The sequence below is a fragment of the Pseudophryne corroboree genome, chromosome 4, assembly GCF_028390025.1.
Source record: "Pseudophryne corroboree isolate aPseCor3 chromosome 4, aPseCor3.hap2, whole genome shotgun sequence".
Taxonomy (NCBI): domain Eukaryota; kingdom Metazoa; phylum Chordata; class Amphibia; order Anura; family Myobatrachidae; genus Pseudophryne; species Pseudophryne corroboree.
Window position 1 is genome coordinate 598,538,453 of NC_086447.1, and position 27,326 is coordinate 598,565,778.

The 27,326-nt window shown below is 48.7% G+C and overlaps 2 protein-coding genes across 3 annotated transcripts in view; one reads left to right on the plus strand and one right to left on the minus strand.

Moving 5' to 3' along the window:
- LOC134910018 (uncharacterized) overlaps positions 1-8,004 on the minus strand; it is a 35,286-nt gene extending 27,282 nt beyond the window's left edge. Inside the window, exon 1 of one of the 2 annotated variants that reach the window (XM_063917555.1) lies at positions 7,672-8,004. The gene's annotated coding sequence lies outside the window, so the exon portion shown is untranslated. The remainder of the gene's footprint in view (positions 1-7,671) is intronic. The other variant, XM_063917556.1, reaches the window with a different exon arrangement.
- A 36-nt stretch (positions 8,005-8,040) lies between these two features.
- The window catches only part of NUP133 (nucleoporin 133), a 456,783-nt gene continuing 437,497 nt past the window's right edge, over positions 8,041-27,326 (plus strand). The window contains exons 1-2 of the mRNA XM_063917554.1: positions 8,041-8,302; positions 10,748-10,866. Coding sequence (XP_063773624.1) covers positions 8,139-8,302; positions 10,748-10,866 — 283 coding nt within the window. The 5' untranslated portion in view covers positions 8,041-8,138. The remainder of the gene's footprint in view (positions 8,303-10,747; positions 10,867-27,326) is intronic.

The following is a 27,326-nucleotide window of genomic DNA, read 5'->3' on the forward strand; positions in this document are numbered from 1 at the left end:
TTACCTCCTCCCTTCAAGTGCAGCCACGCGATCCTGGAGAATAACGGCGGTGGTGTGCCTGAAGAAAACCGGTGTGTCTCCGCTGCATGTACCCGGGAACCAGGCACAAGGAGTATGCAGAACCGCTAAGGGAGGTGATGGAGCTGCAGCACAGCATGTTATAAAGACATAGAAAGTGCTGCGGCCCTTGAAGTCTTCTAAAAAAGCTCTTTTCAGGGCTGCCTAGCGCAGCCCCACCTGTTATACCCCTTTTCCACTAGCTCAAAAAACACGGGTAAATGCACGGGGGCGCGCATTTACCCGTGTTTTTGGCAAGTGGAAAAGGGTCAACCCGGATCAAGTGACCCGTGAATCCTACCCGGCTATTTACCTGGGTAGGACACGGGAATGATCCGGGTAGGGTGTAGTGTAAACGGGAGCCGTGTCGATGCGACACGGCTCCCGTTTACACTGTATGGATGGGCGGCGCTGGGAGATCATGTGATCTCCCTGCGCCGCCCCTGCCGTGTAGCTAGAAGCGTCACCAACCCGGCATATGCCGGGTTGTGACTGCTGATGGGAAAGGGACCGAGCACGGGTCGCAGCAGGGGGCAGCTCCCGTGTCAGGCTCCCGGCTGCGACCCGTACTCGTAGGTGTAAAAGGGGTATTAGTGACCTGCACTGCAGGCACCAACTTACAAACTCAGCTCCAGTGCCTGGAGGCGGGGCTGTAGAGGAGGCGGTGCAGTGCATCCCGGAAACGGTCAAAGCTTTAGCCTATTGGTGTCTCGGATCAAGATACAACTCTACACCCCGATGTTATTCCCTGTGGAAATCCAGTGTACCCCGCTGCTGAAAATGATTTTTTTTATATTGATCGCAAAAACGCACCATAGTGTGTATTTTACTCAGTTTTGAGGACCAGGGACTCACATTGCTAAAATGGGTGGGTCCTTAGAATGAACTCCACAATTGATGGGGGAGGGCAGATGCTGGGTGTTCGCGGGGGGGAAGGTTGTCTGAGGGTTCCCACAGCACTGCTGCTAATATGGCTGGAGGGCAGCCAGCTCTGAGCACAGAGCGGGGAGCAGCAGAGCAAAGGACCGGGTGGCCTGCCAAAGTCAGCCCACAGGTGGCAGTCTGTACATCATTCAATTAAGAGCGATGTGTTCCTGCTCAATCTGGTGCCCGGTCCACCACCCCACAAGCCGGCAGCCGTTGAGGACGCTCCCAGTCTGCTCTTTGCTCAATACATATCTGTCTTTGGGAATTTACTGGTGGTCAGATCTGCCTATAGGTACGTACCGTGCAAAACCGGGAGACGTCTCTAGAGGTTGCAGCCTATACCTTCCATTACAGTGCGAAGTTCCCTGTGGTCTGTATCTGTGCTTGGTCACTGACAACCTTAGTACCTGCATCCTGCCAGTCTCTACTGCCTGCTGCCTAAGTCTCTGCAGCGGACTGCTGCCCCTGGACCTGCCTGCTGGTTCCTAGTCACTGTGGCTGCTGGCTAGTCTGCACCCGATGCTTCTGATAGAGCCGATGGCGGCCACCTTCTCGGACGACCTGGTGCTGCACGAGTTCCAGAGCTGGCCTCCATTGTCAGGTGAGGGGTTTCCTGCTGCTTTGCATCCAGCAGCTGGGTGCATTTTCCCTACCTCAGTTCCACTTTCCTTTGTATCACCTCCAATGCTTTCTCAACACTGTGTTCCCTGCCAGGAGCGGTTCTTGGTGCGAGCAGACAGTGGCTGCGTCCGGGGCGCTGCGGCCTGGGGGCGCGGCCGCAGGCACCCGCCGCCTACCCGCTCCCCGGCTGCAGCAGATGCCATGGGCTGTTTGGGCGTCCGCTGCAGCCGGCGCACCTGTCAGATGCTAGAGGTCATTACTCACCTCTAGTGTCTGTGCGGCGCTGCGGCCATAGAGAGGAGCCGCAGGCGGCCAGACGGAGCAGCAGCAGTAGTGGTCGGGAAGCAGGAGCGGGACAGTGGTAAGTATTGGTTTTTTTGTGTGTGTTTGTAAGCGGCTACTAAGGGGCACAGCAACAGGAGGCACAACTACTTATTGTATTATACTTTTAATTTTTTTATGATTGTGTGTGTGTCTATGGTTTTAATTGTGGTGTAGGGGCTACTGAGGATTGGCTACTACTATAGTTATTTATATACTTTATAATTTGCTCCCCTCTTCCACGCTACCCTGCCTGCGCCCTCATTCTACCCTGCTGTAGCTCCATAGGACTGAGGGACTGGGAATGTTCTGGAGGGATCTTCCTAATGTTAATGTGTAGTGTACTGTAGTGATTTAATATAGTGTAGTGATTTAGTGCAGCGTATAGTGAGGGAGTTCTAGTGATTAGTGCAGCGCATAAGGGGGATGTAGTGTAGTGCAGTTCAGCAAATGGGGGGATGTAGTGCAGTGTGTAGGGAGATGTAGTGCGGTGATGTAGTTCAGCATATGGGGGATCTAGCGTAGTTACGTAATGTGGCATATAGGGGCAGGGGTGTTTCTACAGAGGAGGGGGCCCGTGTGCACCTCCGGGTGGGCCACCTCCTCTGCATGGCGCTGTAGACTCCGGCATTGTGCCTGAGTCTAATGCGCATGTCTCCGGAAACATGGCGCCCGCCATGATCCGGAGACCAATTTGGCTACTGCACATGCGCAGCGGCCATTTTGGCTGCAATTTCCGGCGTGATCACAGCACCCGGCGCTGGACTCCGGAAAGGTAAGTATTAAAATGGGTGCAAAGGGTGTGGTGTGGGCCCCCCCTGGACCCAGGGGCCCGTGTGCACTGCACCCATTATAGAAATGCCAATGTATAGGGAGATCTAGTACAGTAATGTAGTGTAGTTATGTAGTGCAGGGTACAGGAGTGGTGTAGTGCGGTGTATAGTCGGGATGTAGTGCAGTCATGTAGTGGGGAAAACGCTGCTGTGGAGTCAGCATGTCAGTTAGGCACTGGGTGCATTTGGGGCTCACAAGGGGCATGGTGGGAAAATACTGCTGTGGAGTGAGCAAAGGCATGGGCACTGAGCAGTGGCGGATCCAGGGGGGGGGGGGGGGGGGGGGACGCGGGCCCGTGCCCCCCCCTGTAATGTCTGCCACACAACACAGCAGTCCCTTTTAAAAAGAAGCGGCGGCGCAGACGGCGCCGGCCGCGATGAAGGGTCTCGTAGCGGCGGCGGTAGCAGCAGCACTAATGAGTCAGACTGACTCATTACATTGCGCTGCAGCCGGCTGTAGTAAAGCCAGAAGACTCCGGGGAGAGGAGAGGCTTTCCCCTTCTCTCCTCCACTCGGAGTCGCAGAGGGTGATCTGGCCACGATAGAGCCGGAAGCGCTGTATCACTGCTGCCTGCAGCGGTACGCGTCGCGGCTCGTCCTAGTCCTTGTGTGTTCGTGCATATGTAATGAGCGGCAGAGCATCATGCCATTCATTACAATATGTACATACTGTGCTGTGCCCCCACAAATACTATATTAATGGAGGGTAGGACAGCATTTTGCTGCCTGCGATCCAGCCTCCAGTTAATGTTCTCCCAACAGTCCCCGCCCCCTCCCCAGCAGCTTCGGCCAATCAAGGCAAGGAATGCAGAGGACACTGGTCCACAGCACACCGCACCTCCCGGTGCTCTCAGGCTGCTGGAGTGGGAAATCTGCGCTGTTGGCCACAAGATGGGTGTCCTTTAGAGTAAGGCTCTCTGTGATCCCTGTCCCAAAACCCCTTCTCTGTGATCCCTACCCTAAACCCCCTTCTCTGTGCTGTCCCAAACGCCCTTCTCTGTGATCCCTACCCTAAACCCCCTTCTCTGTACTGTCCTAAATCCCCTTCTCTGTGATCCCTACCCTAATCCCCCTTCTCTGTACTGTCCTAAATCCCCTTCTCTGTGATCCCTACCCTAAACCCCCTTCTCTGTGCTGTCCCAAACGCCCTTCTCTGTGATCCCTACCCTAAACCCCCTTCTCTGTACTGTCCTAAATCCCCTTCTCTGTGATCCCTACCCTAATCCCCCTTCTCTGTACTGTCCTAAATCCCCTTCTCTGTGATCCCTACCCTAATCACCCTTCTCTGTGCTGTCCCAAACGCCCTTCTCTGTGATCCCTACACTAATCCCCCTTCTCTGTGCTGTCCTAAATCCCCTTCTCTGTGATCCCTACCCTAATCCCCCTTCTCTGTGCTGTCCCAAACGCCCTTCTCTGTGATCCCTACCCTAATCCCCCTTCTCTTTGCTGTCCCAAATGCCCTTCTCTTTGCTGTCCCAAACCTCCTTTACTGTGATCCCTACCCCAAACCCCCTTTCTCTCTGATCCCCCTTCTCTCTATGAAAATAAATGTATACATACAGTAGATTCCACAGTGTGTGTATATATATACACACACACACACACACACACACACACACACATATATACACACATATATATACTTTTTTTTTTAACACAATTATGTTAATAGGGACCCCTACAAGTTTGTTGTCCAAGGGCCCCCTCAAACCTTAATCCGGCCCTGCTGGGGCAGGACGCTCGCCAGTCGCCACTACCGCGTGGAGCATAGAGCAGGGGAGACCCGTCTGAGTGGGTGGCCCGCTCCCTGCCTCCCCATTGCCGCCATCTGAAGCTCACAGAGGAGGTCAGTTCATCTTTAGGTATAAACAGTATATGTTGCTTGGAAACATATACTGTTTGTAGCAAGGAAAAACAGTATATGTGTATGCATACCTTGTGGCATAATGTGAATTTTGTCTCATACCGTGTGCTATAATGTGAATTTTGTCTCATACTATGTGCTATAATGTGAATTTCAGCTCATACCATGTGGTATAATGTGAATTTCGGCTCATACCGTTTGGTATAATGTGAATTTCGGCTCATACCGTGTGGTATAATGTGAATTTCGGCTCATACCGTGTGGTATAATATGAATTTCGGCTCATACCGTGTGGTATAATGTGAATTTCGGCTCATACTATGTGCTATAATGTGAATTTCGGCTCATACCGTGTGTATAATGTTTGTTTCCCCAGTGAATCTTTCCCTTCATGCCTCTGTAAACCTCACTACAAATGTCTCACTACTCCCTCCTACTCCTACAGAGACCTTAGGTACCCACTGCCTCTCCCTGTCCCCCTCTCCTTGTTACCCACTGCCACCTCCCCCTGGCATCACCCACTTTTTCCTCGTCACCCTTTCCCCAGTATTACCCACTCTGCCTCTCACTGTCACCCTCTGTCTCTCCATCTCCCACTATGTTTCCTTCATCCACTGCCTCTCCCCTGCATCACTATATACCCATCACCCCCTGTCACCCGCTGCCTCTCCAAAGTGTCACCCTCTTACGAATACGATGTTCCCTTTGAGGCTATGACCCTTGTTGCTAGGTCATGCCCTTGTTGTGAGGTCACGCACACCTTCATGGGGCCGCACGCCTTTGGCATGCACAAGGTGCCCCCCCCTGTCATTTTTTCCTGGATCCGCCCCTGGCACTGAGTGTATCCACATACGGTCTTGTTTTTCTTTAGCATGGGTAGGGGGAGGCGTGTGAATGGGGGACCCAAAGCATATTTTTACTCCTTGGCCCACCACTCACTAGTTTCCCTACCATATATATGTGCAATGTTGCTATAGATGGGGATGGCTGAGGGCAAGTGGGGGATCTGATGGAATTTTAAACATATGTAGAGTGATCTAATTCCATGTGGGATGGTTTGTGGGACCTTAAAAAACACAGAGAGCACGATTCGATTCAAGACAGTTAAACAGCGCCGGGAATTAGCTCCCGGGGCTATTCAATACAGTGCAGTGGTAAGTCGGAGAATGCCTGTTCTCCCTGACATTACAGGGTGTTTTGTCGGGAGAACCGTCATTCTCATACTTAAGTGCATGGCGCGATGCTGTTTCCTTCGGGCTAAGAGCAGAAATCAGCATTGCGCCAGCACTTTTGTCGGATTTCTGCTCGCACCCTTCTGGGGGTGCGAGAAGAAATCCCGTTGTCGGGTGTCACAGGGCGTTGTATTGAATAGCCCGTGGAGGTCATTTTCGGCACTATTTAACTATCTTCTAATTGAATCGTGCATAGAAAGGCTCCAGTGTATTTAAAGTGCACATGGAGATGTCCGATGCCCATTTAATAGATTTAATAACAATAAATTATGTTGGGACCCAGAAACAATGAAGTGGGATCCCAAATGTTATAAATGATGGGTCCCTGGGACCCACAGAATTTTTGCCCCTGCACGATCACTGATTTAATACCCAAAACTATAATAACAGCACTTGCAACATTTACTGAGAACTCAGAAAATTAAGTTTATTCGCACAGTAACAATGTTTCTGTTGGGGCGATGGTTATTACCAGGACAGCAGACACTAGAGGGAACCCTGACTACTAAAGCTGGGCATACACTCGATAATTATCTGGCAGACCATCTGTCCAATCTGCCTGGTTGGAACAACAGTTTTTTGTCCGTTTTCCAGTGTTCGGGAGCAAATGGTGGATAGTCATTTGCTCCCATACATTACCAGATTTCATTCCAACCAGCCAGATTGGACAGATGGTCTACCAGATAATTGTATAGTGTATGCCCAGCTTTACACAGTACATAAACAAGTGCTGTCCTTTTATTACATTGCTTCACCGTCATTCGTTGCCCAGATTTTCTCCACTGAACCACGAGACAGAGATATAGATAGATTGATATACAGGTTGAGTCTCCCATATCCATTTTAGAATTTGGATTTTTCCATATTTTGTAATATTTGCATACAACCCAGAGATTAGAGATATTTATGTTTCATATACCTAATACACTAGCCTGAAGATAATTTTATATACCGGTAATAGTTTTCTACATGAATCAAGTTTGAGTTAATACACAGATATTCATTTATGAATCATATACACCTTATACAAACAGCCAGAAGATAATCCAATACATTATTTTTGATAATTTTGTGCGTCACTATCTCAGTCGCTTTAAATTAAAAAAAAAATCCATATTTCGGAATTTGGGTATGAGAGTCAACCTACAGATACATATAAAAGAACAAAATGGACACTCACCATAAACAACTTGACATTTTAATCACCACCAAAAGTGTTACAGCATACCTGATCATATTTAAAGGATTTTTTTTTCAAGACACATTCAGGACATCTTCATTTCCCAGCCAAAGCAACTGGCATTTGGGAAAAAAGGTCTAACAGCTGACAGAATGCCTATAGTACCAGCCAACCAGCTCCTAACTGCCATGTCAGAGGCTGTGTTTGGAAAATGACAGTTAGGAGCTGGTTGGCTGGTACTTTATCTCTCTCCAAGGCTTAGTAAATAGACCCCCGAGTTTCCAATTAAAACATTTGAAATAATTTTATTAGAGAACGTGTCTGGTAATAGTGTTTCCCTTCAGGCTTCGGGCTCAGTGTATGTATAGGACAGATCAGCTCGGACACACAGCTAGTGTAGTATACTGGACTTCCATAACATGAGCACCCGATTGTAACACAATGCATTACCCATCAGCGGCCGGTACACACTCATTCCCATCCACACTTGCTACGCAGAGAGAAACAAACACATCGGAGAATATAGCAGAACTCCATGTGAATGGCCCTGTCAGGGGCCACCCCCTGCCCTCACGCCCCCCTGTCCTTACTTCTCCCCTCTGTGGTCATTTTGCAGGGTTTTGTGCTCCCCCATACCTGGTACTGGTGCTCCTTCTCACTGCTAGCCACTCAGCTACTATGTAACCCCTTCCCCGGCAGCAGTAGTTACGGGTTGCACAGGTCATGGCTGAAGGGGCTGGCCTGGATGCATCGCCTGATGGTTGTGTAGACACGGAGCAAGAAGAAGAGCATAATATTAGTGTGAGAGCCCGTTTAGCCCCGCACAGTGAGTGCACCCTCCGTCCGCAGACACACCACAGAACGGCTACTGCTCCGTACCGGGCACGTTAAGCTGGAGAAGACCCGGTCAGAGGCCGCATCCTGCTGCACGGCACGGACATAGCAGAGCAGTTCTAGAACACACACATGCAGCTGCAGCAAGGTTCCCGCCTCCTCCACATACGTCACTTCCAGCGGCCGCAGCAGCCTCTGTCACTGTCCCTCTACACGCGGCAGGCGGGAGTCTGGTGTTTAAACCCCGCTACCGACCTCGGAGAACCGCGATGTTCCCATCTCCCCGAGCCCAGGCCGTGGTGACAGGCCGGCGTCCGCTTGGTGGCCGTGTCCCTGGTGTCAGGAAGAGCCTGGGACCTGGAGTCTCTGGCAGCTCTTCGCCCTCCACGGTTTTCTCGCCAGTCGGACGCAGAGTCACTACTGGGGGCGTGCGGTGAGTGAGTAATGTATTGCCCGGCGTGGTGCAGGCGTAGTGGTCACTGACTTGTCCCTAAATTCAAAGGACAGATCCAAAGTTCAGTCCTAGAAATTGCCCGTGGTGACGCTTACTTGTAACTAGCTGTGTGTATATAGATCTCTGACCACATAGTCTGGCTGCGCACTGGCAATGATACCACACTTCTAATGTGACTGCGGAATATAGGTGGAAGCTGCTGCGCTGCCCTCATTGCGTTCAGTTATAGTAAGTAGTGATAAAAGGGGCCCAGCAGGGGAATGCAATGCTACATAACAAAGGGGAGTGCACAGTCACCAGGGGTGTGTGGCCAGCCTGGCAGCCAATAGAGAGAGTTCTGAAAGTTGCTACCTGTCATACTTTTGTTTTTACTCCAGAGTTTTGTCTATAAAAATGATTAGACTAATGTGTAATATGTCTAAACAGGACACAAACAAAGCCAGATTAAGTAATATTGTGCATACCAAAAAATGGTGTTTGTGTATTGTAGTAAAGTTTGCTTCTTAATTGGTTCCTTGTTAGATACATTTATTGCGAACAAAGAAAAGAAATAACAGCATTATAGTATGTTTATACTTCAATGTTTATAACTGAATAGAATGTTTCCATTAGCAAGTACTAATTTTTGTTCAGAATTTTGTGTCACAGTGGTTAACTTTTATATAAATGTATATTTGAAATGTTGAGTAGTAGCAGTAAAATCAGCTTGCACACTCCTTGCCTGTGATATGTGGCATATACATGAAGTCATACACCCAGCATTGTACACCAATTCATATGTCAACTGATACATTGTTTGATTAGGGGTGCCTTTGTTTCTGAATTCCCAACTGGTCATTAGGTTGTCCAACAAAATGTTATCTCTGGAATTATTTGTTCAGTTATACCGCTTTCACATCGCAAACCCGGTAAGGACCAGGCTTTTGCACACGCGTCCGACAGAGTGTGAGCAAGATATACACCTTTCACATCGCATTTTTAAACCGGGTTATTACCGGGTGGGTGCCTTTCACACTGAACCCTGTTCATCGATTTAAAACAGTGTAATGTGATTTTAAATGGACTTTTCTGTCTCACATATGATATTTCACAATGAAAAGAGGGCCTGGGGAGTGCTCTGAGCAGTGCAGCAATCATGGCCGAAAACAGAGGCTGCAAGCATCCTTGTGATGTTTTATAGGCTATTGCATCCATTACAGTGCCTGTAATTTGGCGATTTCACCCATCCCTCTTATAGGCCCTACACACTAGTCGACATCAGCCAAAGATATGAACGATCTCGTTCATAAATGAACGAGAACTCGTTCATATCTTTCAGTGTGGAGGCTCCAGCGATGAACGATGCGCGGCCCCGCGCTCGTTCATCGCTGGTCCCCCGTCGGCTGTACATGCAGGCCAATATGGACGATCTCGTCCATATTTGCCTGCACTTCAATGGAGCCGAGTGACGGGGGGAGTGAAGAAACTTCACTCCCCCCGTCACTGCCCCCCCGCCGCCGGGTCGCCCGTCGGCCGTATCCGCCGTCGGGCAGCTCGGCGGCGGATCGGCCAATGTGTAGGGCCCCTTATCCTCAACAACTCCCTAACTTCGTCATCACTTCAGGTTACCATATTTTAAAAGCACTGTGAATGCTGTATAAAAGCTTATCCACTGTTTACAATGTGCTGACTGTTGTTTCTGGGCTCAGGATGGTGACATCATGCGGGGAGATAGCCTATCACCTCCTTTTCCAGATTCACGGGTTGAATATACCGGGCCTGAGGCTTTCACACTGCCAAATCAACCTGGTCCGAAACGTGTAGAATACTTCTTTTAACACAGGTTGAAATACCGGGTTGTTGGACCCGGTAAATTCACTATGGCGCTTTCACACTGCGACTTGACCTGGGTTGACACGGCTAAAACTTGGCAATATACTGGGTTTTAAAGCGACGTGAAAGGGGTATTAGTTATATAGTGCACACACGGCACGGGTGGTCTTCTGTTTGCCGGCGGTCGGGCTCCCGGCGCTCAGTATACCGGCGCCGGGAGCCCGACCGCCGGCTTACCGACACTTATTTTCCCTCGTGGGGGTCCACGACCCCCATAGAGGGAGAATAAAATAGTGTGGCGCGCGTAGCGCGCCACCGTGCCCGTAGCGTGGCGAGCGCAGCGAGCCCGCAAGGGGCTCATTTGCGCTCGCCAAGCTGTCGGTAAGCCGGCGGTCGGGCTCCCGGCGCCGGGATGCTGGTCGCCGGGAGCCCGACCGCCGGCCACCCGTAGTGAACCCCACGGCACAACGCTTTACATGCCCTGCCCCAGTGGAGCTTAGAACCTAGTTATATAATTACTTAATGCATACATCTTACATTAAGTGTATAATAAGCATATCCATTCAATTACTGAATCTTGCTTTTTTTAATTTTTTTTTAATAAATATGTAGAGGAACACCTTCAAGAATTTTACTACACCCATCTGCTGGTGAAACTGTCAATTACAGTGTTCAGCTATTTGGTTCAACTCTCCCAGTTAAAGTCAAGGAGGCTTTGACAAATTGTGATGGTAGGTTACTTCTTTTCAAACATTTCTTTTGTTTGAGTGACTTTGATACAGCAATCTCGTTTTTTTGGTCATTTTCCAAGTTGTGATATAGGCAACTATTCTTGGTGCGTAATAATAGAGGAAAAATGCTTAATATTATTATGGGAGTGTGGCATATTGATTGTGAAGATCACACCTTTCTCTATCAGCCATGTGGAACACTGGAGATACTGATGCTGGAACGGTTTGGCCACTAAAAAGTATACGATTATGTGCTCCATATACGTTTTAATTGTTATTCCACATCAGCCTTAATAGTATTCTGCATGGTGCTATTGCATTATATATTGCCTGATATATTTTGTAGGGTTGCTCTTAAATTTATATATTGCCTGATATTCTGAAGTGTTTCCCCCCCCCCTATATATGGTCTAATATTCTACAAAATAACTTGTTACATTGTTTTAATATTCTGAAAACTTGTTATTGCATTACATATTGTCTAACAATATGCAAAGTAACTTTCTCCGGGAGGGTCCATAGGTAATCCACAGGTTATCCACAAGAAAACAATGGGATATGATGAAGCGACAGCGGATTTGCACCAATTGGTCAAAGCTTTTCCGGCCTCCCAGCATGCAACGGGCCCGTCTATATGTCCCCGCCTCCTTGCTCAGGCAAATCAGTTTTCTTGTTTGGTGCAGCAGGAGCCGGACCATGGTCAGAGGGCTGCTGGTTTTTAGCAGCCCTAAGCTTTCTTATTTTATTTTTATAGTCTTACTATTTTTTTTTTTCTTGAGTGATCTTTATAAACAGCGTCTTATACGTACCTTAGAAAGAGTCGCTCCAACAACTCTCCACCGGGTCGCGACAACACTTACCCACGAGTATAGTGCTCTTTCGGCGGGCGTCTGTGTCGGATATACTAGCACGTCCAGCAGACGTTACCAGGCTGTGGCCGGAGCACGGGGAGAAGGTAAGGCATCGGTTCCGCTTAGAAGGGGAATACGGACACAGCTGACGTGGCTGCCTCCATGGGTGCACCAGCGCTAGGCCTTAGAGATCAGAGGCTCCATGAATAGTATGAGGCCGCGATCCCTAGGGTTGATGTCATCAGTGGGGAGTCAGGTGCTCTCTTGGTCACCCCTTCCCCCCGATTCATGACCAGTTTCCTCCGAGTCTCCCGCCATGAACTGTTTCCTTCTTCCATCTCTGATGCTGTACACGAAGGGGACCCAGTCGCAGCATAGGCAGCTGTGTGACTGGTTCGTCTGTATTCACTGAGCGTCTGTGTTCACTATAGGTTCATGGAGCGTCAGTGTAAACTAGTAGCGTCTGGACCCACTCAGCGTTCGCTAACGTATTGATCGGTCCTGGAAGCGAGGTGAGTCTTCCTGTATCCCACTCTACTGAGTACGGGTAATATAGCACTAAGTCTCTACCCTTTTGAGTACGAATAGTTAGATAAGTGCCTATTGCATATGAGTCTGTATACATTTACTGTTTCTTTTGCAATTGCGTCTGAATACGTTAGATCTGTTTAATCATGATGCAGTAATATGTTCTCCTACATACTTAAAATGTAGTTGTAGTTGATGATATGCTCATATTGCTTATTATACTATTGTATAACATGTGACTGACCGCTAGTGTGATGGCTGACTTTACTATATTTCTGTCAGTTTGTTTTATTCCGATCCTCAATGCTGGTGCATGGGTAGTGTCGGATTGTATGTCACTTTAAGAAGTTTAAAGTGATTACAGTCACAAATTGTGTAGTACACTGTAGACGTTTTGATTATTTATCATGTCTAAGAGCGTCAAAGGTGAGGAAGGTACACTCACAGCAACACAAACGCCGATATCATGTTTGTCTTGCAAAGCTGTGTTATCCTCTCAGGATCTGGTTCAGGATGGTCTGTGTGCAAATTGTTTTAGCTTTCACCAGGGGTTAATGAAAATACAAGGCAGATTCAGGTGCAGATGGATCCACCTTGGGCTATGTTTGCACAGACTTTATACAGTATAGCTGAACGGATAATTACCCCATCTCCTGTACCAGGGATAGGTTACACTATTAACCCTTACATGCAGCTCCCCACCTATGGTGTATCACTTCCAGCAGCAGCCTCTCAAAAGAAACAAACTGATAAGACGGTGGTAAGTGAATCTTCACCCTCACAGGCTATACATGATTCAGATGAGGATTCATCGGAAGATGAAAGCTCAATAAATTGTACTTCGGCATATGAAGAGGAGGAGGAAGGTCTCAGCTCAGTGGATATAGCGGAGTTAATTAAAGCAAGAAAAGCCATTCTATCCTTAGAGGATTCAGCAGAGCTTGTGTTAAAAACCAAGGTACCTGTGTTTAAACGTTCCAAAACAGTTAAGACTGAGTTTCCAGGGTCAGATCAGCTGGCGGAAATTATGGAAGAGGCTTGGGCTACACCCAATAAGAAGTTTAGAATTCCTAAGAAATGGAATTCCAATTATCCCCTTCCAGCTGGGGATTGTTTGAAAAGGGAGGTGGCTCCTAAAGTAGATACGCATGTAATTTGATTAGGGCGAAAATCTACATTACCTTTGCCTTCATTACATGATGTCACAGATAGGAGAGTGGATGGTTTTCTAAAAAACATTTTTGCCCTGTCTGGGGCAGTCATAAGGCCAGCCATGGCTTCAGCTTGGATGGCAAAGACAGTGTCTGCCTGGACTGATGCATTGGAGGGGGATTTTTCAATAGCTTCTAGAGAGCATAAATCCCATATAGCTCATATAAAACAGGCTGCAATGTTCTTGGAAGAAGCAGCATTGGATATGGGTATTATTGCCTCCAGGGCATCAGCTTCATTAATAGCTGCTTGCAGAGCAGTTTGGCTACATAGGTCGAAAGTTGATTCAGAATCTAAAAAGGTTTTGGAATCTTTGCCCTTTTCTGGAGATATTGTTTTCGGTAAAGAATTGACAGATATTCTGGAGTCAGAAGCAGACTCCAAGAAGGTCAAGTTTCCTTCCACATACAATTTCAAACCTAAAGTTCCAGCTTTTTGACCCTTTCAGTCTCAAGGAAAAGCTAAAGAAAAAAGTGATGGCAAGCAGCCCCAATACAACAAGTCTGGTAAGACTAAAAAGCATTGGGCTACCAGAGGACCGGTTGAGAAAACAGATAATAAGCCATCAGCCTGATGGGGCAGGCCTCAACCTGGGGGTCCCCAGGGTGGGGGGCCGACTTCTTCAGTTTGCACAGATCTGGCAGCGGTCTACAACAGATGCCTGGGTGCAGGAAGCGGTATCTCTAGGTTATGCTTTTGCTTTCAAGAAGCACCCTCCCCGAAGGTTTTTTGTACCTGCCCGTCTCGGGTAGAGACGAAGGCCAGGGCTTTGTTAGAGGCAGTTCAGAAATTGCTTCAGTCAGGAGTAGTCATTCCAGTTCCTCCTGCACAACGAGGACAGAGATTTTACTCCAACCTGTTTTTAGTTCAGAAGCCGAATGGGTAATTTTGGCCCATTCTCAATCTCAAAGTACTGAACAATTACATTTGGGTACCTCTGTTTCACATGGAGACGTTACGTGCCATCATTTTGGCCATGGAGCTAGGGGATTATATGGTATCCCTGGATATACAAGATGCTTACCTACATGTTCCGATAGCACTGTCCCATCAGTGCTATCTCTGGTTCGCTATGCTCCAACAGCATTTTCAGTTCCAGGACCTACCTTTTGGGTTAGCCACAGCTCTCAGAGTATTGACCAAGATTATGGTGGTAATGGCAGCTTATCTCTGCCAGCAGGGGATAGGAATATTTCCATACCTCGACGATCTTTAATCCTGGCCCATCCGCAAGAATTGCTCTTAAGTCATCTGCAACAGACAATAACGTGTCTGCAGAACCACGGGTGGCTCATAAATTGGGCCTCTGTAAGGTGTCAGAGCAGCGTCCCCGCTGCAGGACCACCGTCCTGCGAGGTTGTTGTGCAGCGAGGCACTGCGCCTTAGCGGTCACAATCACAGCAAACCGCACACCCCTAACATTGCCTGAAGATGACGACAATGGTGAGTGCAAACCTGGGTTCTCCGGTTCTTGGTGCTGCAAAAATGTAGGGGTGGGATACGGGATCCTCCCAGGGGAGACCCGCTATAGCTCCCCTGTGTACACTGGCAGCGGTAGTGGAAACTAACACTCCTGTGATATTTTTACACTTTTCTGGAGACTTTGCCAGTATAAATATGTATGAAGCTTGGCACCATTACAGGGGGCGGAGCTTCCTCAGAGCGGGACCAGTGGCGTTTTGGCGCCTTCCTCTGCTTACAGCTGCAGCAGCAGGCACATACAGCTCCTCTAGACACTCAGGATACGCAGGAAAACTGGTACAGGGGTGTTGCAAAGGGGGAGAGCTGCTATTGTTCACAATCTGTGTACTGAAAAGGACTAAAACTCTGGTGTTACACCGTGATAAAAAAGCTTGCAGCCTCACTGGGGCTGTTTAGCTTGGGTGTGCTGTTCTCTTCTCTGTCTCACTCTCACATACAGTAAGGGCAGGCTTGCTATTATATTACTTGTCTGTGTGTATGTGCATTTAAGTGTTACTGTAAACACCAATTATGCAGTGTATGTCGCACCAGATTTTTTCCCCTCCTATATCTGGTTCCATATCATGTGAACAATGCAGCCAGTCCTCACAACTCAGTGAGGGGGCTGGGGGAGAGGGTAAAGAGCCTTCCTGGCTAGGTGCCATAAAGTCCATGATGTCAGATATGTCATCTCAGCTCACTGCTAATACTCAAAAAAACTCAATAACTGCAGCAGGCTGTTGCAGACCTAGCTGCAAGGGCATATGTTCCGCAGCCCCCCTTCTCTAGATCAGGACCACAAAAGCGTGGGTTACCTGCTTTACTCTCAGACTCTGTTGAGAAAATACAGGAGGAGGGGGAGGAATTGGATCCTGTTACTGGGGATTCCCCTTCTACACAGGGTATTGAACCTCTCATTCTTGCTATACGGGACGTGTTAAAACTCCCTCTAGATGATGCTGTGTCACAGCAGTCGTTTATCTTAACACAGAACAAACTCAGTGTCACTTTCCCTGATTCTGCACAGTTAGATGACCTGTTTAACTTAGCTTGGAAAAATCCAGTTAAGCAGTACCAAGTGTCAAGTCGGTTTTTGCACACTTTCCCGTTTGCTCCTGAAGGCAGGAAACTGGGATGAACCCCTGGTTGTAGACGTATCAGTCTCTCGCCTATCTAAAAATGCGGTATTGCCAGCTCTAGACCCTGGAGATAGGAAAATAGAGACTAGACTTCAGTCTAGTCTCTATTTTCCTATCTACACAGCAGCAGGTATATCACAAAGACCTGTCATACCAGGTTGCTGGATGACTCATGCCATTCATACGTGGGCTGCTCAAATTCAGGAGGGACTCTCAAAGGATATGTCCCTGGTCACTTCGGTGACTCTCCTAAAACACATTCAGGACACTGCACCCATCCTGTGTGACTCTTTCAAGGAGATGGGCAATATTAATGCTAAGACCACTGCTTTGGCGGTGTCGGCGCGCAGAGCTTTGTGGTTGCATCAGTGGATAGCGGACGCAGAGTCCAAGCTCAGTGTAGAGTGTCTTCCTTTTTCAGGGGATTGGCTCTTTGGGGTGGAATTGGATACGTGGATTTCAAAAGTTACTGCGGTGAAATCAACGTTTCTCCCCTCTGGGGCCCCGCCGGCTAGACGTTCCTACCCGGGGCCGTCTACCCAATCCTTTTAGTCTAACGGATTTAGATCTAGGGCCAGAGGTGCCTCCAATGCGGCATGAGGCACCAGAGGTAAGACAAGAAAACCAGCGTTCTCAGGAGAGCACCAGTTCAGCTTCCACTAAGGCCTCAGCATGACGGCGGGGATCTCGAGGTGGGAGCTCGACTGCGTCACTTCAGCCGCATCTGAGAAAGCTCCTACCAGGATATCTGGGTAAATGACCTCATTTCCCAGGGCTACAAGCTGAAGTTCGACAGCGCTCCTCCCCAACGATTTTTCAAATCAAGCTTACCAGCTTTGGAGGATACGCGTGTTACGTTGCAACAGGCCATCCTAAAATTGGTCCAGTCCCAAGTCATTGTTCCAGTGCCACTGCAACAACAGGGAAAGGGTTATTACTCCTACCTGTTCATGGTACCGAAACCAGACTGTTCGGTAAGGCCCATTTTAAATCTAAAATCCTTGAACCCTTACCTAAAGGTTTTCAAGTTCAAGATGGAATCCTTGCGAGCAGTGATTGCGGGCCTGGAAGAATGGGAGTTCATGGTCTCTCTGGATATAAAGGACGCCTATCTCCATATCCTGATTTGGCCACCTCACAAAGGCTTACCTGAGGTTTGCCCTGCCTGTTCACAGCTCCGAGGGTGTTCATGAAGGTGATGGCGGAGATGATGTTCCAACTCCGGGTCCAGGGGGTCAATATTGTACCTTATCTGGACGATCTCTTTATAAAATCGAGATCCAGGGAGCTTTTATTGCTCCATATAGACCACACTATTCAACCTCTGTCACACCATGGGTGTATTCTCAATTGACAGAAGTCCCACCTTGAGCCAACTCAGTGGTTCCTGTTCCTGGGAATGTTGCTGGGTACTGTGGCCCAGAAAGTGTTCCTCCCAGAGGACAATGCGAGAACACTACAGGAGATGGTCTGAATGGTTCTACAGCCTACTCGAATATCCATCCATCTTTGCATAAGATTGTTGGAGAAAATGGTAGCCTCATACTAGAGGTTCCATGTCAGAACATTTCAGTTAGATCTCCTGAGCAAGTGGTCCGGATCACATCTTCAGATGCACCGGATAATATGGCTGTCACCTCAGGCCAGGGTTTCCCTCCTGTGGTGGCTGCAGTCCTCAAACCTACTGGAAGGTCGAAGTTTTGGGTTTCAGGATTGGATCCTCCTCACGACAGATGCGAGTCTGAGAGGATGGGGAGCTGTCACCCAGGGAGCTCAGTTCCAGGGCAGGTGGTCAGCCCACGAAGCCCTACTTCCAATCAACATTATGGAACTTCTGATAATTTACAATGCTCTGCTTCAGACCTCTCCTCTACTGAGGTATCACGCGATCCAGTTTCAGTCAGACCACGCCTCGGCGGTGGTGTACATAAATCGACAAGGGACAAAAAGCAGGGCCTGCATGCGAGAAGTGTCAAAAATACTCCTGGGCAGAAAGAAATGCAAGAGCAATGTCTGCAATCTTTATTCCGGGAGTAAACAACTGGGAAGCGAACTTCCTGAGTCGTCACGATCTTCTCCCAGTAGAGTGGGGGCTCCACCATCAGGTGTTTCAGCAGATCATCGAATGATGGGGCTGCCCACAAATAGACATGATGGTTTCTTGACTCAACAAGAAACTTCGCTGGTATTGCTCACAAACCAGGGACCCTCAGTAGATGCACCGACATCGCCTTGACCTTACCGGCTGGTCTACTTATTTCCTCCGATTCCATTACTCCCAAGAGTGCTAAAGCGAATCAGTTATCAAAGAGTCCAGGCAATTCTGATTGCCCCGGATTGGCCTCGGAGTGCGTGGTACGCAGATCTTCTGGACATGTATGTCGAAGACCCATGGCCTCTGCCAATAAGAAGAGATCTTCTTCAACAAGGACCGTTCGTCTACCCGGACTTACGGCGACTTCGTTTGACGGCATGGAGGTTGAGCAGAACATCCTAGCTCAAAACGGCCTTTGCAAAAAGGTTATTGCTAACATGGTTCAGGCCAGGAAACCTGTGACGTCAAAACACTATCATCATATATCTGGAGAAGATATGTCTCTTGGTGCCTGGAATGCACGTATTCGCTTGCGGAGTTCCACTTGGGGCTTTTCCTGCAGGCTGGTGTGGATAAGGGCTTACGTCTGGGTTCCATTAAGGTTCAGATTTCAGCTCTCTCAATTTTCTTCCAGAAGAAATTAGCGGTGTTGCCAGAAGTTCAGACCTTCTTGCAAGGGGTACTTCACATACAACCTCCTTTTGTGCCGCCCATGGCACCCTGGGATTTAAATGTAGTGTTGAAATTCCTACAGTCCTCCTGGTTTGAACCTCTGACAGTGAAAAGACAAGTACTTCACGTGGAAGACGGCGATGTTATTTGCCCTGGCTTCTGCTAGGCGTGTCTCAGAATTATGGGCCTTATCGTGTAAAAGTCCCTTCTTGGTCTTTTACGAGGACAGAACGGAGCTCAGGGCTAGGCAGCAGTTCCTGCCAAAGGTCGTTTCTCTGCGTTCCACTTGAATCAACCTATTGTGGTTCCGTCAAGTTCTGGCACTTCTGCTCCTCCGGAGGCATTGGATGCTGTGCGAGCCTTGAAGATCTATGGGGGTCTTTCAGACCTGATCACTCGCCAGGGTTTTTTTGCACTGCTGCAAGCAGATAGTCGCCGCCCATATGGGAGTGTATTTTCGCTTTGCAAGTGTGCAGCTGACCGGTACAAAAAAGTTTGTGTAGTTTCTGAGTAGCCCAGAACTTACTCAGCCGCTGCGATCACTTCAGCTTGTCCGGGGCCCGAATTGACGTCAGACACCCTCCCTGCAAACGCTTGGACACGCCTGCGTTTTTCCAAACACTCACAGAAAACGGTCAGTTGACACCCACAAACTCCTTACTGTCAATTTTCTTGCGATCAGCTGTGCGCACGGATTCTTCGTACAATCAATCGCTGGGCAACGATCTGCTTTGTACTTGTGCGCCTGCGCATTGCGGTGCATGCGCAGTTCTGACCTGATTGCAGCGCAGCGAAAAAACCTAGCTTGCAATCATGACTGAATTACCCCCTATGTCAAGAGGACGACTCTGATCAGAAAGACGGATTCCTTGTTCGTGCTATGTGATGCGCAGAAAAAGGATTGCCCTACATTGCTCGTTGGCTTACATAGTTACATAGTTAGTGAGGTTGAAAAGAGGCAAAATGCCTATCGGGTTCAACCTGTAATCTGTTAAGCTGTGCATATTATAATGCACATTCTCAAGCAACGGTTTAGTATCAATTGACAACTATGGTTCTTACCAATCCCAGATATATAATGTCACTATGTTAAGAGCTATAGCCCTGGATACATTTTCGAGTTAGAAATTTGTCCAATTCGTTTTTTAATTTTTCTATTTCGTCCTAGAGGATGTTGGGCACTCTCAAAAGACCATGGGGTATAGACGGGATCCGCAGGAGACATGGGCACTTTAAGACTTTCAAAGGGGCGTGACCTGGCTCCTCCCTCTACATCCCTCCCCAGACCCAGTTTTAGAAATGTGCCCGGACGAGACACAGGGCACTCGGGGAGCTCTTAGAGTTTCTCTGAAAAGACTTAATGTTAGGTTTTTTTATTTTGGGGAGATCTGCTGGCTACAGCCTCCCTGCTTCGTGGGAAAGAGGGGAGAGCAGTCTAGACCCACTTCTAATGAGTTTCAGGGCTCTGCTGCTGCTGACAGGATGCCTTCAGCTCCTGAGGGGAGATGAACGCCGGGCTCTCCTGGATGCTCCCTCCCACAGCTTGCCGTCCCCCCTCTTCAGCCAGAAGTCAGAAGACAGGTGAGTATTGAGGAAAAGACATCTTCTTCAAAAAGACGGCATATAAGAGGCACCGCACAGCGGCTTGCTCAGTGCGCGCCAGACTCGCGTTCAGGTCACACCGCTGAGGGGGGGGGGCGCCCTGGGGAACTTGTTACCTCTATATACTGGCTGGCAATGATATTCAGTGCCCAGGCACTGTCCGCAATACCCCCGCCAGGATAAATATATAAAATTAAGCGGGACGAAACGCGCCATGCTGGGGGCGGGGCTTCTTCCTCACTGCTCACTGGCGCCATTTTCCTCCTCCTCAGTGTAGTCGCTGGTCCTTCCTCACCCGCAGCAAGTACCAGGGGGCTCAAAACAGAAGGGGGGGCATATTTATTTATTATAAGTAAAGCTCTGGGACAATTATTAGTGTGGTCAGACCTGCTTATTTGGCGCTGGGGTGTGGGCTGGCTATTTCCCTTTGTGTTCCCTCACAGGCTTGGTGTGTGTGCTGTCTCTGGGTAGTCGACATGTCTGAGGCAGATTATCCTTCTTTGGGGGATAATTTATCAGGGACACCGAATGTTTTGGGGGTGGCCCTGTCGGCACCGCCGACTGCAGATTGGTTAACTACATTGAATGCCTTGCATGCTAGTGTCACGTCGTTACATCAAAAATTTGATCAGTCTGAATCTCAATCCCAGGTGTGGAAAAGATCAGTGGAGGACGCTTTATTACAAATGCAAGACCCTGCGGGGTCGCACAAGCGTAGTTTTGACCAGTTAGTAGACACGGGGACCGACACGGACTCGGAGGCCGATGTTGATTATGCTGATTCTAGGTGGGACCCTAAATTGGCTACGAGTATCCAGTATATGATTGTTGCTGTCAAAGATATCTTGAATATTAATGAGTACCCTATTACACCTGAAACCAGGGTCCTTATTTACAAGGGAAAGAAGCGCTCGGTTACCTTTCCTCCTTGTTTCGAAGTGAACGCTCTCGTTAATAGCATTAGGAACAGCCCTGATAAAAAAAATTCTGATTCCTAGAAGGATCAGGGTGGCATACCCCTTTCCCGAGTCTGATAGGGATACGTGGGAAAAAACCCCCACAGTAGACAAAGCCCTGGCGCGTTTGTCAAAACAGGTAGCCCTCCCTGCAGCCCAATCGACGGCCCTTAAGTTGCCGGCGGACCGTAAGCAGGAGGTTACCCTAAAGGCTATTTTCACTACTACAGGGACGCTGCTCAGGCCTCTTATTGCGTCTGCGTGGGTCAGTAGTGCTATTGAAAAGTGGGCAGACACTTTGTCTTTGGGATACTCTGGATAGAGATAACATCCATGTAACGCTTGGCTATATCAGAGATGCAGCTGCATACTTGAAAGAGGCTGCAAGGGATGCTGGCCTGCTAGGTGCTAAGGCGAATGCTATGTCCGTTGCGGCTAGGCGAGCGCTCTGGACTCACCAGTGGAATGCTGATGCTGATTCCAAGAGAAATATGGAGTCTCTTCCTTTTAAGGGAGGTGAACTTTTCGGTGATGGTCTTACTGATTTAGTATCAGCAGCTACCGCGGGTAAATCTACCTTTTTACCTTCTGTTTCTACGCAACAGAAGAAACCGCCACATTATCAAATGCAGTCCTTTCGGCCCAACAAGTATAGAAGAGGCCGAGGAAACTTCTTCCTGGCTACCAGAGGGTTCCCAGGAGCAGAAGTCCTCCCTGTCACTGACCTGGGTTGAGAGTGTTGAGAACTCGGTGGTTCTTCCGATGATCGGGAAGAGGAACCACAGCTGGGCCGGAGTAGAGATGGCCGGATATAGGTTTTCCTCATGCAGAACTAAGCAGTTATAACTGGTGTATAATGCTAAAGAACTTGTGACAAAGGTTTGGGAGCGATGCTGAAGCACACAGAAGAATGAAGAATTTGTGAGCGATGCTGAAGAAATTGATGTGACGAGATTTGGGAGCGATGTTGAAACACACAGAAGAATGAAGAATTTGTGAGCGATGCTGAAGAAATCGATGTGACGAGGTTTGGGAGCGATGTTGAAGCACACTGGAGGATGAAGAACTTGTGAGTGATGCTGAAGAAATCTGTTCGACGGAGAAGCACGCTGAACGTTGGAAGCACTGGAGACGTTCAGCTTTGAGACTAACTGAATGCTGGAAGCACAGGAGATGTTCAGCTTAGAGACAACTGAAAGGCTGGAAGCACAGGAGACGTTCCACTTAGAGAAAAACTGTAATGCTGGAAGCACAGGAGACGTTCCACTTAGGGATAAACTGTAATGCAGAAAGCACAGGAGACGTTCAGCCTGGAGACACGCTGAACGCTGGTAGCACTGGTGATCACTTAGAAAGACGATACTCAGGCGCCGGGCTCTGCCCGGCGTCTGCTTTTGAATCCCCCGTCCTGGCCTGATTGGCGGAAGGGGCTGATGACGTCACCCGCTCCTTGCATTCTCGTGGACGCCGGGTGTAATGGCGACGTCCACACTCCAGAAGCCCGCCGGGAACAGCGCTGACAAAACGCAAGGACCCGGAGCCCACCGGAGGCGACGACCGCCGGGAGACCCAGCGCGCATGGAACGGTAAGTGCGGCGGCCGCGGCGCCGTGTGTGTGACAGGACCCCCTCCTCTAGGAGTGGCCCCTGGACACTTTCCTGGTTTCGTTGGATGCCTAGAATGAAAGATCCGAACTAGTCGAGGAGCAGTGACTTCAGAAGCTTTAACCCATCTTCTCTCCTCGGGCCCATAACCCTTCCATTCTACCAGATATTGTAGATTCTTGTGAAAGTAATAAGAGTCAAGAATTGTTTTGATTTCGAATTCTGTTCCAGCTTCGGTCTCCACCGAGGTTGGGCTAGGAGACTCCGAATGAAACGATTTAAAATGAGAGGACGAAGAAGAGAAAGATGGAAAGAATTTTGTACCCGAAAGTGAGAAGGCAAACCTAATTTGCAGACAACAGGGTTCAGGACTTGCAAAACGGGGTAAGGACCGATGAATCTTGGAGCAAACTTCATAGCGGGTACTCTTAGACGAAGATTGCGGGTAGAGAGCCATACCCTGTCGCCAACTTTGTATTGAGGAGCTGCCCGCCATTTTTTGTCCGCAAAGAATTTGTATCGCCTAGAGATTTTCTTGAGATTAGCATGAATCCTACTCCCAGATTTGACTGAAGTGCCGTAGAGTGGAAGTTACAGCAGGAACATCCTCCGAAGGAAGGAGTGGTAATTCTGGAACTCGTGGATAGAATCCATAATTAATTAAGAATGGGGACTCGCCAGTGGAGGAGTGATATAGATGATTATGGGCAAACTCAGCCCAGGGTAACAGTTCTACCCAGTCGTCCTGTGAAGGAGAGAGGAAAACACGGAGAAAAGTCTTTAAATCCTGGTTGACACGTTCGGTTTGCCCATTGGTTTGTGGATGGTAAGCAGACGAGAACTTGAGTTTTATTTGTAAGGCTGAGCAGAGAGCCCTCCAAAATCTTGCAGTGAACTGTACCCCTTGATCAGAGACTATTTCCTGAGGTAACCCGTGCAGGCGGAAGTGTTCTCTGATAAATAGTAACGCCAACTTGGGAGCCGTTGGTAGACCGGTCAACGGAACGAAATGTGCCATTCTCGAAAAGCGGTCAATAATCACCCAGATGGTATTGCAACCCTTGGAGAGGGGTAACTCTCTGTAATAAAGTCCATAGTTTCCTAGGAATGGACAGTGGACGAAGCAAACCAGCAGGAGGCAGACGAAGAGTTTTGTGCTGGGCACATTGAGGACAAGAATTAACATAATCTTGTATATCTCTCTTCATGGTGTCCCACCAATATGACCTTCGCAGAAATTCGCACATTTTTTGGACTCCAGGGTGACCAGAGAACTTGGAGATATGGGCCCACTGCAGTAACTTTGGTCGAAATTCAACTGGTACAGACATTCTCCCAGGAGGAGGGCCTAGAGAAGTGGGAGCTGCTGAAATAGAAACTGGACTGAGAATCAAACTCTTTTTTCAAAGGAATTCTCTTCATCCGAGGCCGTTAAAGAACGAGACAGAGCATCGGCTTTAGCATTGAGAGTCCCAGCCCGGTACTTAATGACAAACGAGAACCGAGTGAAGAAGAGCGCCCATCTAGCTTGACGGGAGTTTAAGCATTGGGCAGTTTTGATATACAATAAGTTCTTGTGATCGGTGTAAATAGTAATTAGATGTTTAGCACCTTCCAATAAGTACCTCCATTCTTCTAGGGCGGATTTTATTGCTAAAAGTTCCTGACCTCCAATAGTGTAGTTTCGTTTAGCAGGAGAGAACTTACGAGAATGGAAACCACATGGATGCAACTTCCCATCAGAAGAGTACTGAGAGAGAACGGCACCGATGCCGACTGAGGAGGCATCGACTTCCAAGAAGAATGGTTCTGAGAAATTCGGCTGTTGGAGTACCGGAGCTGACATAAAAGCTGATTTCAACCGGGCAAACGTTGCTACAGCTTCGGAAGACCAGAGACTTGGGTCTGACCCCTTTTTGGTCAAGGCAGTAATGGGTGCAACAATGGTGGAAAATCTGAGTCCAATCCCGAATGGCAGTGAGTTTTTCCGGATCCATGCGAAGCTCCGTACCCGAGATGACATAACCGAGGAACGGAATTGAAGTGACCTCAAAAGTACATTTGGCAATCTTGCCGTAGAGACGATTTCTTCGTAGACGGAGAAGTACTTCTTTGAGCTGTACTCTGTGCTCCGCAAGGTTCTTGGAAAATATCAGAATGTCATCCAAATACACCACTACACTTTGGTATAACATATCTCGGAAGATTTCGTTTACGAATCCCTGGAAAACAGCAGGAGCATTGCTGAGACCGAACGGCATTACCAGATATTCGTAATGCCCGTCCCTGGTATTGAAGGCAGTCTTCCATTCATCCCCCTGTCGGATGCGTATAAGATTATAGGCTCCTCTTAAATCGAGCTTAGTAAAGACATGGGCTCCACGAACCCTATCAAATAGCTCTGTGATTAGCGGCAAGGGGTATTTATTCTTAACGGTGATATCGTTTAAGCCACGATAATCGATACACGGTCTTAACCCCCCCGTCCTCCTTCTTCACGAAAAAGAAACCTGCTCAAACCGGGGAGGTAGAGGTGCGGATGAACCCTTTCAGAAGATTAGATTTAATATAATCCGACATAGCTTGGGTCTTGGGTAATGACAAGGGATATGTGCGACCCCGGGGTGGCATCTTCCCTGGGATAAGCTCAATGGGACAGTCCCTGGGTCTATGGGGTGGTAACTGATCGGCCGCCTGCTCAGAGAACACATCTGTGAACTCCCGATAAGCCTCCGGAATGAGCTCTTCATCCAACCTGGAAGATGCACGGAGCGGGTAAACGGGAGTGAGGCAACTAGAGTGACAAAACGAACTCCAGGACAATATTTGTGACGACTTCCAGTCGACGTGGGGGTTATGCATTTTGAGCCAAGGCAATCCGAGAACAAGATCGTGAGGCATCTCCGGAATTACTAGGAACTTCAAATATTCTTGATGCAGAGCTCCGACCTGCAGCTTGATTGGCTCTGTGCGACTTGTAATAAGACCATTGGATATTTTGGTACCGTTGATAGCGGTCAACGTAATAAGTCGTTTGATAGACTGCAGCTTTAAACCCAGACTCTGAACACAAGAAAGAGAAACAAAATTCCCTGCAGCCGCAGAGTCCAGTAGGGCATTAAAAGGTTTGGCAATTGACTCGGAAAACAAAGACACGGAGAGTAGACAATCCATCGTCGGAGAAGATTTGGACGTAACCCCCAACTTGACTCCTCCGGAACAAGCTAGGCCTGCCCGTTTCCCGGACGGGATTTGCAGAACTTGATAAAGTGATCCGCGGCTCCACAGTAGAGGCAGATTTTACCCTCACGACGGCGCTGTCGTTCCTCCGGAGACAGCCGGGATCGGTTGATTTGCATAGGTTCGTTCGGACTCGGTACAACCGTTTGCTTAGGAGGGGGGAGCTGGAACCTGGATCGATCTGACCGACTACGTTCGCCACCACGCTCCTGTATGTGAAGGTCCACCTTGACGCAGAGTGAGATCAACTCTTCTAAAGGATCCGGCAGATCCCTAGTGACCAGCTCATCCTTCAGACGGTCAGAGAGCCCGTTCCAGAAAGCGGCCCTGAGAGCATCATTATTCCAGCGTAGTTCTGAGGCCATGGTCTGGAAATGAACCACATACTGTCCCACAGAACGAGAGCCTTGACGAACACGGAGCAAGTCTGAAGAAGCAGCGGTCGCTCTGCCGGGCTCATCGAAGATCCTTCAGAAGGACGTGATGAAATTGGTGTAATTGGAAACCAATGGGTCAGATCGTTCCCATAACGGAGACACCCAATCCAATGCTGAACCTTCGAGCAAAGAAATAATGTATGCCACTTTGGACCGATCCGTGGGGAAATTATGTGAGAGAAGTTCAAAGTGCACCTCGCACTAGTTGAGAAAACCACGGCAATTCTTTGGATTCCCATTTATAGCGAGAAGGAGTAGGAAGCTGAAGGCGTGACCTGGTTCCAGCCGAGGGTTGAACATTACTGGAAACGGCTACTGGATCGGATACCGGAGCAGGAGCCGGAACTACTGACGCCAGGGAGGCCTGAATTTGATCCAGACGTCCGGATAATTCCTGGAGATACTGTATCACCTGGCCCTGTGCCGCCTCCTGACTCTGAACTCTGGAAGCCAAGTTTTGGATGGCGCTTGACTCTGGGTTCCGATCCCCCGGGTCCATGTGGCCTGAGTATACTGTCACTGACCTGGGTTGAGAGTGTTGAGAACTCGGGGCTTCTTCCGATGATCGGGAAGAGGAACCACAGCTGGGCCGGAGTAGAGATGGCCGGGTATAGGTTTTCCTCATGCAGAACTTAGCAGTTATAATTGGTGTATAATGCTAAA